Here is a 13,503-nt window from a genome sequence, read left to right on the forward strand (position 1 = left end):
ATTTTGTTCTTGTATTGTCTTTCAAAATTGTTCTAGGGTTTTCTCTGTGTTTTCCTTGACCTGTCTCTCAATTCGCTGAAGATACCTAAATATAATTCTTTTGAATTCCTCATCAGGGAGTTCCAATGCTGTGTCTTCCTCAGGGATGTGTTTTGGGTCTGTATCCTGGTCCCTTGTTTTTCCTGTTTTATCTTGCTTCTTTGTGTGGACTGTGATGCTCTGTTGTCTCCGAGACATTGTGATGTTTTTGTGTTTGTATTTAATTGGTGATTATATGTTGGAGTGACTTGTCCATGATTTTTGTTTTCTTTGTATGTTATCTACACAAGCAGGGTACTGTGCTCCGCTATTCGCTATTGACAGCGCTTACACACTCACCACCTCTCTCCTTTCCTGTTGTCAGCCTCTCATATGTCCCTGCCAACCCTGGCAAAACAGAGCCTATTCTTAGGTCCCTGGAATCCAAATGAGAATGCTATCACTTTAAAATCCAAAATGGTTGCGACTTGTAAAGATTCAAAATGGCTGCACCCTTGGTCACTTTAAATATCCAAAATGGGTGCCGCCTGTAAACAATCAAAATGGCTGGGTCCTCCGGAAAGCGCTAAGTCAACAGCTCAGGTTGTCTCCCTCCTTGCTGCTTCCCTTCCTAGTCATAGGCCACCAGCACAGTCGTCCCTGCAGCCATTGGTGACTGAGACTGATCTTTACGTCAATTCTCAGGTCCCAACACCACTTGGAAATATTCAGGCTGTTGGTCTCTGATATCAGAGTAGCTGACAGTCTGCAGCTCTGACTGTCTCTGTACTCACTGTTTCCGTTCAAGTTTGTCCACTAGTTGGTGCCTAATCCATTTCTGTATCGTTCCTTTCAAAACTCAGGGCTCCAGGATTATCTTCTGTATCTCTGTCAACTGATTTTTCTTTTCTTTGTTGAAGAGAGTCTGTGTTGCTTGTCTGCCTATTCCTCCATCTTTGGATTCTTAATTTTTTAAGTATTATTTACTTTACGCTATCATTTTTTAAAAGTTGATTAACAAAGCATCTCATTTTGCAAGTTGATCATGCTATAGGTATATGCAGAAACAGAACAGGTCTGAGTCAAGGTCATCTGGCTATGCCAACAATTCCTCTCTGCTCCTCACAGGCCTCTCTCTGCCCCTGGAAAAGGAATTCACCTACACTGTGGACATTTGCTTTTAAAAGGAGATTGGCAAATAAAGGGTGCAGGTGGCCTAGTGTCCACTGTCACAGGGAGCACTTGGGATAAATACTGATTGAACATCTATCCTGGGGTCTGCTGCCTAGAAGACAGTCACCAAGCATTTGTCGAGTATTAATGTCCATTCAACAGATTATCTACAACTGTGCAGATCTGGGAATGTATGTAAGGCAAAAGTTTTTCACTTTGGATTCTAGGCTGTTGGTCCATCGGGATTTATGAAACATTCCATTTCCATTGCTGAGGATGAAGAGTGGAAGAGACTACGAACATTGCTGTCTCCAACCTTCACCAGTGGGAAACTCAAAGAGGTAAGAAGACAGGAGCACTGCTGATTAGACACTCAAGGCAACAGTCTGGGGACCAGTAGAAAGGAAAGTCCCTCTGCAAGGGGCAGTCAGCTGAGTTTGAACTTCCTAAAAATGACCTTTTATCTTTATGTCCTAGAAGAGACATCTTAAGGTTCATGACAAAATGTTCTTTATAGCTCCCTGCTTGGGAAAGTCAGGTCTTTCTGGGTCTTAAGTCTCCTTATTTACCAATACGTGGTGGTGTGTTTTGTGTAGATGTTCCCCATCATTTGCCAGTATGGAGATATATTGGTGAAGCATCTGAGAGAGGAAGCAGAAAAAAGCAAGCCTGTCACGTTGAAAAGGTAAGTAGGAGTGTGGTGGCTGGGATTCTGAGCTCTGTCACAAGGCTCTCTCTTGCTGCCTCCCACTAAGTTGAAATTCCCAAAGTTGAGAGTTCCTTTAGTGGATCAAACAAACACAAATGTGTCACGTTAAAACTCCAGCGGGCTACCCAAGAAATGTGGCTCACACTAAATGGCAGGGCAGCCAGGGACAAAGGGTCTTCCCGCCTGTGAACACGAGCTGGGATTCATTTATCTGCTTGATTTTGAGATACATTTTTCTTGAAGACAAAAAAAGAGTTTTAGAAAGAAGAGACGTGATCGATAGTACTAAAAGTCTTGAGTGTAATGGAACGGTGGAAGTGGAAAGGTATTTGGTGCTTATTGGCTGGCATTGGTAGAAGCAAGAAAGGTCAGATGTAGAACTTGGAACAACTTAGACTTACTCATGAATTTGCTTGAGGATACCAGCAAACTGCTATAGATTATTTTGCTGTTGGCATAGACATGGTTAGGAGGTAAGACTCATATCCAATGTCACCTTTGTGGACCTTGTTAGGAAGGATTCATGAGTCTCTTCTTTGTTCCATTTCAGCAATGCTCTTAACACCCACCAACCTCCACACTCAACACTCACTGCTGTAGTTTGTCTCATCTGTGGGTCTGTATCCTTCCATGACTGCTCCAACAGCTCAGAGCTGGGTCTAATACATGACTGTGTAGCTGTCACCCCTAGCCCGGGGACAGCTATCACTGGCACTTGACAAATGCCTCATGCAGAGTGTGATGGACACGAAGACCCTCAGCTGATCCAGCAGATGATTTTGAACGAGTGTCTCTTTATCTGCCTTTCCTTGGACATATGGATGCACGTGTACTCTAGCTGAATGTGTTGCAGAGAGTGAAGAGATGCAGATTTGAAATGTCCCTGTCCTTCTTTCTCTACTTAGCATATTTGGGGCCTACAGCATGGATGTCATCACTGGCACATCATTTGGAGTGAACATTGATTCCCTCAACAACCCACAAGATCCCTTTGTGCAAAAAGTCAGGAAGCTCATAAAATTCGATTTCCTGGACCCACTGATGTTCTCAATAAGTATGTAGACTACTGTGTTTTTGTTTTTATAACAGCTTTACTGAGATGTAATTCACATACCATACAACACATCTATTTGAAGTGCACAATTAGTGGTTTTTAGTATTTTCAGAAGTGTGCAATCATCACCACGGTCATATTTAGAATATTTTCATCAACTCAAGAAGAAACCTCACACCCATTACCTTTCACCCCCACCATTTCCTAATTCCTCCTCATCCTGCATCCCTAAGCATCCATTAATCTACTATCTGTCTCTGCACATGTCCCTGCTCTGAATATTCTATTTAAGTGGAATCAAACGATATGTGGTCGTTTGTGACTGGCTTCATTGACTTAGCATACTGTTTGCAAGGTTCATCCATGTTGTAGCATTTATTGACACTTCATTCCTTTTGGTGGCCAAATAATATTCCCTTAACATATTATGTTTTATTAATCAGTTCTTCAGGTGATGGATATTTTGTGTCCTTCTTGGTCTTTGACTATTTCTAATATTGCTGCTCTAAATATTCATATACAAGTCTTTGTGTAGATGTCAATTCTTTCGCCACCAGTGGAATTGCCAGCTCCCATAGTGATTCTGTGTTTAGCTTACTAAGGAACTGCCAAACTGTTTTCCACAGATGTTGCCCCATTTTACAGTATCATTAACAGAGTACACAAGTTCCAATTTCCCCACATCCTTTCTGCCACTTGCTACTTATTTTGATGTTTTTGATCATACCTATTCTAGTGGATAGAAGTAATATCTCATGTGATTTTTATTTGACTAATACTGTCATTGGAGGGAAGATGGGGCGATCTACTTCTGTACTGATACTGCTTCGGAAACCCAAGGAGGGGTCACTATGAGTCAGGTCTGACTCAACGGCACATAACAACGACAAACAACAATACTGTCATACATTTTTAGTGTGTTTGTGGCCATTTGTATATCTTTGAAGAAATGTCTACGCATGTCCTTTGATCACTAATAGATGGTGTCTTTTTGTTATTTAGTTGTATGATATATACATACATATACATATACATATATATATATATATAATATGTATATTCTAGATATAAGTCCTTATCAGAGACATGTTTTGCAAACTTTTTATGCCATTTGTAGGTTAGCTTTCACTTTTTTGGCCGTGTCCTTTGAAGCACAAAAGTAGTTTTTAATTTTGATGAAGTCTGATTGATCTATTTTTTCTTTTGTTGCTTATGCGTTGGTGTCCTGATTCCATTGCCAAATCGGAGGTAACAGAAATTCATCTGTGTTTTCTCACAAGAGTTTGATCTCTAACGTTTAGATCTTCAATCCATTTTGAGTGTATTTTTGTACATGGTGTGAGGTAAGGGTCCAATGTCAATCTTTTGCACGTGGTTGGCCAGTTGTTCCAGCACCATCTGGTGAAGGGACTCTTGTTTCCCCACTGCATGGTCTTGGCATCCTTGTCAACAATCAGTTGATCACAGAGACATGGGTTTATTTCTGGACTCCTGGTTGTATCCCATTGATTTGTATGTCTGTCCTTAGGCCTGTACCACAATGCCTTCATTACTTTAGCTAAGTAACTTAGCTATGTTAAGTTTGTAGTCAGTTTTAAAATCAGGACATGTGAATTCTCCATCTTTGTTCTTTTTTTCAAAGTTTTCTTTTCTTGTGATGTTTTTCTGGTTTTGATAGAATGGTAATTGTGGTCTCATAGAACGAGTTAAGAAGTGTTCTCTCTCCTATTGTCTGTAAAGAATTGATATTGATTCTTTAAATATCTGGTAGATTCGCTACTATTTGGTGAAGCTGTCTGGTCCTGGGTTTTTCTTGGTGGGTACAAACGTGTTCATTTAGCTATTTCATCTAATTTATTGACCTCCAAATTGTACACAGTATGTCTTTGTATTCCTTTTAATTCCTGTATGTTCATGGTAATCTCTCCTTTTTCATATCTGATGCTAATAATTTGAGTCTTCTATCTTTTTTCTTGGTCAATATTCTGAAGTTTCCCCAATATTGATGATCTTTTTAAAGATATGATCTTTTGGTTTCATTGATTTTCTATATAGTTTTCTATTCTCTGTGTCATTGATTTTTCTCTAATCTTTATCGTCCTGTCTTCTCCTTTTCTTTCACACATATTTTGCTCTTCTTCTTAGGGTAGAAGTTTAAGCTATGGATTTGGAATTTTTCTTATATTTAATGCAGACGTTTACAGCTTCAGTTTCCACCTAACCACTGCTTTAGCTGTATCACCCAAGGTTTAATTCATTGCATCTTCATTTTCAATTTATCTCAAAATCGTTTTTAATTTCCTCCATGACCGATTATTTAGGAAAGTGTGGCTCAGTGTCTGCGTATTGTGAGTGTCCTAATTTTCTCTATTTTGTTGATTTCTAATTTAATTTCCATACTTTTTACTTTTTAACTATTATTTCTCGAGAAGTACGATTAACTGAAGAAGTAGACTATGGTCTGGTTTACCTCAAGATCGTCTAGTCCAGTTCCTAAAAGACAAAGAGCTCAGGATGGTTAATCGTGTGTCTTTGCTCAGCGCAATGATGAGGAAGGTGCCACTGTTCTCAGCCACTGGCCTGGAAGCCCACAGAGGGAATGGCTCCTGGTTGAGAATCCTGGTCTCTTATTCTTCTGATTGGTAGAGCAAGTCAAAATTGTTCCAGAGAAATGAGCATCTTCATTATGATTTCTTTTCTTTTCTTTTTCCTCCAGTAATGTTCCCATTTCTTACACCAATTCTTGAAGCTTTAAGCATCTCTCTGTTTCCAAAAGATACTACTGACTTTCTCACAAAATCTGTGCAAAGAATGAAAGAACAGCGCCTTAAAGAAAAGCAAAAGGTAAGATCAGGTGGTAGATGCGTGGGCATGTTCGTGCTCACTTTTGGATGATGTGTTGAAATCGATACATATGATGTGCATACACATCTGCATTTTCCAGCGAGGCATGTAGAGAACTCTAGGGTTTAGAGCAAGAGTTTTTACATTTTGGGAGAAATGGAGAATGTGAAGATTAGGGAAGGAGATAAAGAATGGGCCACAGACACAGGGTTTAAAATTTAATAACAGGCATGATAATGAATATGTTAGTGCATCAATACTACTGAGATAAACATTTTATCATTTCCCTTCTGTTCATTATTTCATCAAGTGGTAAAAATTACCATTGAAATATTGATTTACTGGTATCATAATTGTTCCTTTTCTTGATTGGTGAGCAATGGTTTCAGTTCCAAGCCTCATATTTTACACATTCTCCAATGGGAGGCACCTCAGGTGACCTGGCAGAATATCATCCACGTTAAATTTCAGCTCTCTCACAGTCTGGAAAGGGAAGAAGTCTTCTCTGGACATTAAGGCAACAATGTGGCTAACTTACCTTTGCCTTCATGAGGTCCAGAGACCAGCACAAAGATGCTTTCGGGTCAAGGAGGCAGGTCTGTATACTCCAAGGGGTCCCTGATGACTGTGCAGGGTTGTGGAAGGCTAGGGTCCTGGAAGATACTCATAGACAGCCACAGATGAGCTCAGAAATGTCAGGATTTAATCTGTGTGGCCACTGGCTAACAAGAAGTAACATAAGGTGAGGTGAGGGCATGGAATTAAGCCAGAACAAAAAGATTCAAGTCAGGGTTCTTCTCTTGAGCAAGAACGTATGTCAAGAGAAGGAACAGGCACCTTTTTGGCCAAGAAGCTGTGTTCAAAGGTCAAGGAAGCCAATGATCACGGAAAGCATGGTCCCAAAGGCAGTAAGATATGGCTGCTGGCTTTCTCCCAGGGAAACATCTTGCTCTTAAACATATGTAGATGGATGCTTCTGTTCACTGGTGACTTGGGCAATACCAGTCTGACTTCATGGATGCAAAGGGGTCATATTCTCAGGAGAGATGTCAAACACTGGGCTTGGTGTCACGGGAATTTCTCTCTCTGTTTCCAGCACCGAATGGATCTTCTTCAGCTGATGATTGACTCCCAGAATTCCAAAGACACTGAGTCCCATAAAGGTAACCAAGAGAGTGACTGGAAGGGCTACTGATGGCGGTGGTGGGAGCTCAGAGGAGAGGGGTGATTCTGAAAATGTGCAGGAAGTTTTCAGGCATGTGAGAATTTCTGCCCAATTAAAGAAAGAGACACATTCAGAAATTATAAATGACAGTCAGAGGCACTATCCAGAAGCGGTAGGCGTAACTTTGTTCAGAGATTGAAGGACAACCATAAAACATACATTTTGTGCACAGAAGTCAGTCAGTGTTCTATGGATCACCTCCATCAGAACCCCAGGGGAGCCCATTTCTAAAGCAGATTTCCAGGCTGCTCCCAGAACCCCTGAGTCAGATCTCCTGCCTGGAAATTTACAGCAAGTCCTCACATCAGGGAGTACCTTGTCCTAATAATGGTTATGCCAACTGGAGACTCTAAGTTAAGCTTGTTTACTAGTTTTTGTTGTTATGTGCTGTTGAGTCAATTCCAGCTCACAGTGACCCTATGGTTCTACGTCTGTAGTGATACTGCCTTGGAAACCCAAGGAGGGGTCGCTATGAGTCGGGTCCGACTCGATGGCACATAACAACATCACTATGGAAGTAGATTGCTCAACCTTCCTTCCCAGGAGTGGCTGGTGGGTTTGAACGGCCAGCCTTCTGGTTAGCAGTCAAGTGCCTTAGGCACTATGCCACCCAGAGCACCTATGGTTTGGATTAGGTACACCTTAGTCCTCAAAGTGACATCTTTGTTCCTTAATACTATAAAGAGTTTTGCAGAAGACATCTAATTTCTTGATTGCTTACTAGTTTAATCTGTTGCAAAGTTTTGTTTGTCATTAAGAAGTAATTTATCAGGGGAACTTTTGAGGCTGTGTAATTATTTGTCTCTCTTCCAACGTTCACCTATCAGGTTTATTATCCATTGATTATGAACTGGCACAATCATTTGTATGGTGGTTTCAAAATGGTGGTTTTATCTTTCTGTCCTTTCTTCTGTATTTATGGGTTGGTATCCTCTGTAAGGGAGAACTTTACGTTTTTTCTCACGTATTTATTGACATCTGTATGAGCTCATGGGGTGTTAATTTAGTCTCACACTCTCCTGACTTATTTTGATGCTCCAGCTGTCTCAGGTTTGTTCAGTGGAAGGTCTTTCAAAGTGATTCCTGGGTCTTTTCCCCATGGCCTTCATTTTCTGAGTACTTCCTTGCTTTCAAGCAGAAGATATTTCAGCTTTCCCTTCTGTTTCACCTGATGTTCCTTGAAATCAGTCATTTCTCCAAGAAGCTCTAGTTTCTTTTTTTAGGAAACAGTATTTAGAAACCAAAATTTATGACTTAGGTGTGCTCATTGCTACTGAGGTTTCTCTGCCCTTAGATTCTCTCATGGACAAAATTAAGAAAATAAAATATATAGACACATCACTGAGAACGCTCACAGCCATGAAAACCCTGTGGAGCGTGGTTCTACTCTGCAACTCATTGGGTCTCCGTGAGTCAGAACTGACTTAATGGCAACTCTTTTGAGGTTTTTTTTTTTTTTTTTCTCAAGACTCAGTGGAGTCTAGACACATGATAGGTCTCTAGTCCGGAGAGACCTAACCTGCTGCACATTGGACTTGCTTGCCAAGACCTCGTCCAGTTGCAGCAGGTCATCCTCACCCCAACCACCATGTTGGCAGAGTAAATTAAACATTAAAAACAAACTGTGTATTTTCATTCAGAAAATTACCACACTATGTGTCTCATTGAGAACTGACTTAATTAAAGACACTTGGTAAATTTCTGTAACCAGCGAGGACAACACTTTCCAGAAATGTGTAATTGCATTATTTTCCTGCATATATCAATGGTTATTAAATCCTTAGTATCATAATTCCTTTGTCGGTGACAAACATCAACCCTCGCAACAAATTGCTCCTCCTTTCTTGAGCCTCTGTTTTCAGGGCTGGTATTGGCCTCTGCAGGTGGGTATGATAGGAGCTCTGGTGGTGCGGTGCTTAAGGCACTTGACTGCTAACCAGAAAGCTGGCGGTTCAAACTCAAGGCCACTCCTTGGAAGGAAGGTTGGGCAATCTACTTCTGTAGTGATGCTGCCTTGGAAACCCAAGGAAGGGTCGCTATGAGCCAAATCAACTCGATGGCAGTGAGTTTGTTCTTTATGTGGGTATGATAGATTACATTATACCTCCTGTGGCTAGTCAACATCAGGCCCCTGAATGGTCTATCTTGGTCTATTCACCCTCCTTTCTTCAGGCTCAGGTGTGGTCCCGCTCTTGGGAACCAAGCCTAATGTTCAGATTGCTTTCTACCAGGTGATTGATTCCTCACTTCACAAGGCCGGTCCTCAGCATTCCAGCTTTTTCCCTATCTCTCTAGTTCCTATGCATACTTGTGGTCATCCTTTCTGAAGACTTGTACCTTCATTCTTCTATTACCTGATGCCTCTCAATGGTATCATCCAATGGTATAATCCACAAGCTAGACTGTATACACTAATGACCTGGGGGCTATGTTAAAATGCAGATTTGGATTCAGTAGTTTTTAGGTGGGGTGTGAGATTCTGCCTCACATAAAACTTCCATGTGATGTTGGCACTGCTGGTCTGTGGACCACACTTTGAGTAGCAAGACTTTGTCTGTAGCCCAATACTGTTCCCTTAAATTTCCCTAAATGTGTTTAGATGAAAATTCTTTTTATGCATCTATATTTATTTTGTATTTTTATTATTGTGATTTGGGTGAAAATTTACAGAGCAAATTCACTTTCCATACAGCAGTTCACAGACACTTTGTCTCATGACATTGACCACAATTTACCACAATGCAACAGCTCCCCCCCCCAACTCCTCCTGACAGTCACCTCTTCCCTGTGTATATCCTTCCATGCACCCCTTGCCCCCTGAACTGTCTCCCTGTGTATACCCACCCTTCTTTCTCCCATGACTGTTCTCTCCAAAGGGTGTATCTACCTCAAGTAAACGTTCAACTCCTATGCCTGTCTTTTGCTTGGCTGGAAGCCACAGGTGTGGGTTTATTTCCAGACCTGAAGGGCAGCTAGGGGCCATAGTCTCAGTGGTTCCACTAGGCTGTATCAGACCAGCAAACCTGGTCCCTGCCCCCCCCTTTTTTTTCCAAATTATTTTGAGTTTTGTTCCACATTGTTCTTCCTCTCTATCCAGGATTTCCTACCTTGATCCCCCTCCAAGTGGTTGACAGTGGTAGCTGGGCACCATCTAGTTCTTCTGGTCTCAGTCACATAGACTGAGGATCGCATGGTGTACCAGTTGCTAGGACTAATTCTTTCCATGGATCTTTGTTTTTCTTCATTCTTCTTTGCTCTGGACGAGGAGAGACCCTAGATGAAAATTCTTTTAATTCTCCCTACAATGAAGCTATAGTATTGCAAACTCCTTAAAGAAATTTAAGATATACTTTAGCTAGAATAATTTAAATTTGTCTTGGGGGAGAATGGTCCCCAATATTTTTACTGTAACTAAAATACTGTTAGGATTCTCCAAGGGTCATATCAATAACACTTTGTACATTAGACGGAAGTGCTATCTCTTGAAATTACCCAGCTTTGTTGGTTGTGAAGATGGCATAACCACAAGCAGAAGTTCAAGTATAGTACAAGCCCTGGGAAAATCAGATTTTTTTCTTTAACCTGCTCTGTCAGATAGATATCAGAATGCAACCAATTCCCAGTTTTACTCTGAATTTTCCAGTGGGGATTTGGGAATTTCATTTGTGCTTTTCATCCTCTAATTGGTGGTATCTTCACCTTGACAAGATTCACCTGAAGCAGCTTTCCTTTTCTTTCAGCTTTGACTGACACGGAGCTGGTAGCTCAGTCAATTATCTTTATTTTTGCTGGCTACGAGACCACTAGCACTACTCTTTCCTTCCTTATGTATCTATTGGCCACACATCCTGATATTCAGCAGAAGCTTCAAAAGGAGATTGATGAGGCTTTGCCCAATAAGGTGAGTGAGTGACTAATGCAGGAAGTGAGATGGCAAAGGTGGAGCAAGAATGCCTTCCCATCACCTTTGTAGAGATTTTGCAAAAAGGGTAAGTGTTGATTCTTTCACCACCATCTTGCACTGGCACTATCAGGAACGTGAAGACATCATGGTGAACCAGGCTGGGGATAATGAGCTAAAGTGCTGCATAGTGACTCCCAAAATCCTTTGTCCAAAAATTGACATCACTTCAGTCCAGCCCATTTGTAAAGCTAATAACTTGGCTTCCTTTAACAGCAAAAAGGCTGGGAAATGTAGGAAACTCAATGATATTTAGTGAGTAGTGAATGTCTACCACACAACCTTATGAAGTTGTTGTTGTAGTCAGTTGCTGTTGACTTGGTTCTGACTCACAGTGACTCTACGTACAACAGAACTATGAGTTATGACTATAATTATCTCCACGGGCATATCAGAAAACTTCCAGGGTCATGCAGCAAGTGGTGGAGAAGGCAAATTATGTTCCAGCATGCTTGGTTCCTGAGCCAGTGTCGTAACCTCTACAACACTGTCTCTGAAAAGCAGCCCCAAGTGAAAGCCTCATGTTGCCCACATTGTTTGCAGATCTCTGCAAAGTTGGAATCCTTTAGGAACTCTGGTAGCATAGTGCCTAAGGCACTTGACTGCTAACCAGAAGGCTGGCGGTTCAAACCCACAAGCCACTCCACAGAAGGAAGACTGGACAATCTACTTCCGTAAAGATTTGTCGCCTTGGAAACCCAAAGGGGGTTGCTATGAGTCAGAAATGACTTGATGGCAGTGAGTTTGGTTTTAGATTTTTAAGGTCCTTTGGCAATGTAAGTTATTCTTTACAGATCCTAATACTTCTATGGTACTGCATAGACTATGTTGTATCTCAGCTTTTCAAACTCTGTTTCTTCCCAGGCACCTCCCACTTATGACACTGTGGTACAGATGGAGTATCTTGACATGGTGGTGAATGAAACACTGAGATTATTTCCAGTCGCTCCCAGACTTGAGAGGGTCTGTAAGAAAGATGTTGAAATCAATGGAGTGTTCATTCCCAAAGGAGCATCGGTGATGGTGCCAGTCTATGTTCTTCACCGAGACCCAGAACTCTGGCCAGAGCCTGAGAAGTTCCTTCCTGAAAGGTACAGGACCCCCTGAGAAAGGGAACCTCCTCTGATCCAGACTGGTTCAAGTACATGCTGACATTTCTTGGTGTAACTGACAACCCTGACTCTGCAATTATTTGCTATTTTTAGGAGCTTTGTTGTTGTTACAGAAATGATCTTTGTTGCCAAGATTTTACAAATGGTAGAACAGTAAAAAGTAAACTGTACGCATCCATAGTCCCAGCACGTTAAATAACCCATGCCAATAATGTGATGTATGTGCTATATATAGATTTTTAAAAACTTAGAATGGCATTATACATTATTTGGTTTTGAACTGTTTATTTATTTAACAGCAGACTATAAACAGTATCCTATGTGACCATACCAAAAAACCCGAAAAGGTATATCATAATTTTTGATGATAGGATACATATACTATAATTTATTTAACCACTTTCTTATTTTATCTAGTATTTTTCTTTCTTTCTTTCTTTTTTTTTAGCTTTTCTGTGTTGCTTTCTTTAACTCTCTCAATTTACTATCCATTTTAGGAAGTATTTACACATTTGATCTTTTTTTTTTTTTTTGATAGTATAGAAGTCATCCCTGATAGTACTTGTTGTTGTTATGTGCCGTCGAGTCAGCCCTGACTCACAGCGACACCTCCTTGGGTTTCTGAGGCAGTATCACTACGGACGTAGGATTGCCCAACCTTCCTTCCGAGGAGTGGCTGGTGGGTTTGAACCGCCAGCTTCTGGTTAGCAGTCAAGTAGTACTTGTAGAAAGAATAAATCAAAAATTGACTAAGTCCTCTGTTTCTTGGACTGGACTACTTCCATGGTTCCTCCAAACTCCGGAGTCCTACCCTCTACAACTTCATGACCATAAAACCAGAGAACACTCACTGTAGTTCTGATTCATTCAGTTATCGGACAGGTTTAGCATGTGTTATTGACTTGAAAAGACAATGAGAATTTCAAATGTTCATAAAAACAAAAAAAAGCTGTCCATTATGGTGAATGTCTGCATAAGGCACGTCTACAGATATTATTAATGTGTCTCTGTTTGCCCATCACCAACCCTCAAAACCATCAGCCTATGTCTGCTGCCCCTAGTCACTTGCCACCACTACTCTCCTCCCTATTCCAATATTATTCTGAAGCATGTAACATGATTTAACCTGTAACTACTTTAGAATGTTTTCTAAAATATAAGGACTCTTGAAAAAACTCTTAACTACAATAAAATTATAATTTCCCCCATCAATATTGTTTTCCTTAATAGAATCAAATAGTTAGAAATCAAATATGAGTTAAGTTGGGTCTAACCTTCAAGTAATTTGTAGCTTAGTGCTTCCACTAAGAAGGTAGAGAAGGAAATCAGTGATTTTACTATCATAGAGTAACATCATTGTCCTGTGTAAATTATGTGCCTTTAACTATTTTATTCTATGAGGGGGGG

The 13,503-nt window shown here is 40.7% G+C and overlaps 1 protein-coding gene across 1 annotated transcript in view; it reads left to right on the plus strand.

Moving 5' to 3' along the window:
• Positions 1-13,503, plus strand: part of LOC103197263 (cytochrome P450 3A8-like) — a 31,634-nt gene that overhangs the window by 15,804 nt on the left and 2,327 nt on the right. Inside the window, exons 5-11 of the mRNA XM_007941162.1 lie at positions 1,419-1,532; positions 1,788-1,876; positions 2,806-2,954; positions 5,671-5,798; positions 6,895-6,961; positions 10,764-10,924; positions 11,849-12,075. Of these exons, the coding sequence (XP_007939353.1) occupies positions 1,419-1,532; positions 1,788-1,876; positions 2,806-2,954; positions 5,671-5,798; positions 6,895-6,961; positions 10,764-10,924; positions 11,849-12,075 (935 nt within the window). The remainder of the gene's footprint in view (positions 1-1,418; positions 1,533-1,787; positions 1,877-2,805; positions 2,955-5,670; positions 5,799-6,894; positions 6,962-10,763; positions 10,925-11,848; positions 12,076-13,503) is intronic.

Source organism: Orycteropus afer, unplaced genomic scaffold (genome assembly GCF_000298275.1).
Source record: "Orycteropus afer afer isolate SDZICR_OR568_19922 unplaced genomic scaffold, OryAfe1.0 scaffold00006, whole genome shotgun sequence".
Taxonomy (NCBI): Eukaryota; Metazoa; Chordata; class Mammalia; order Tubulidentata; family Orycteropodidae; genus Orycteropus; species Orycteropus afer.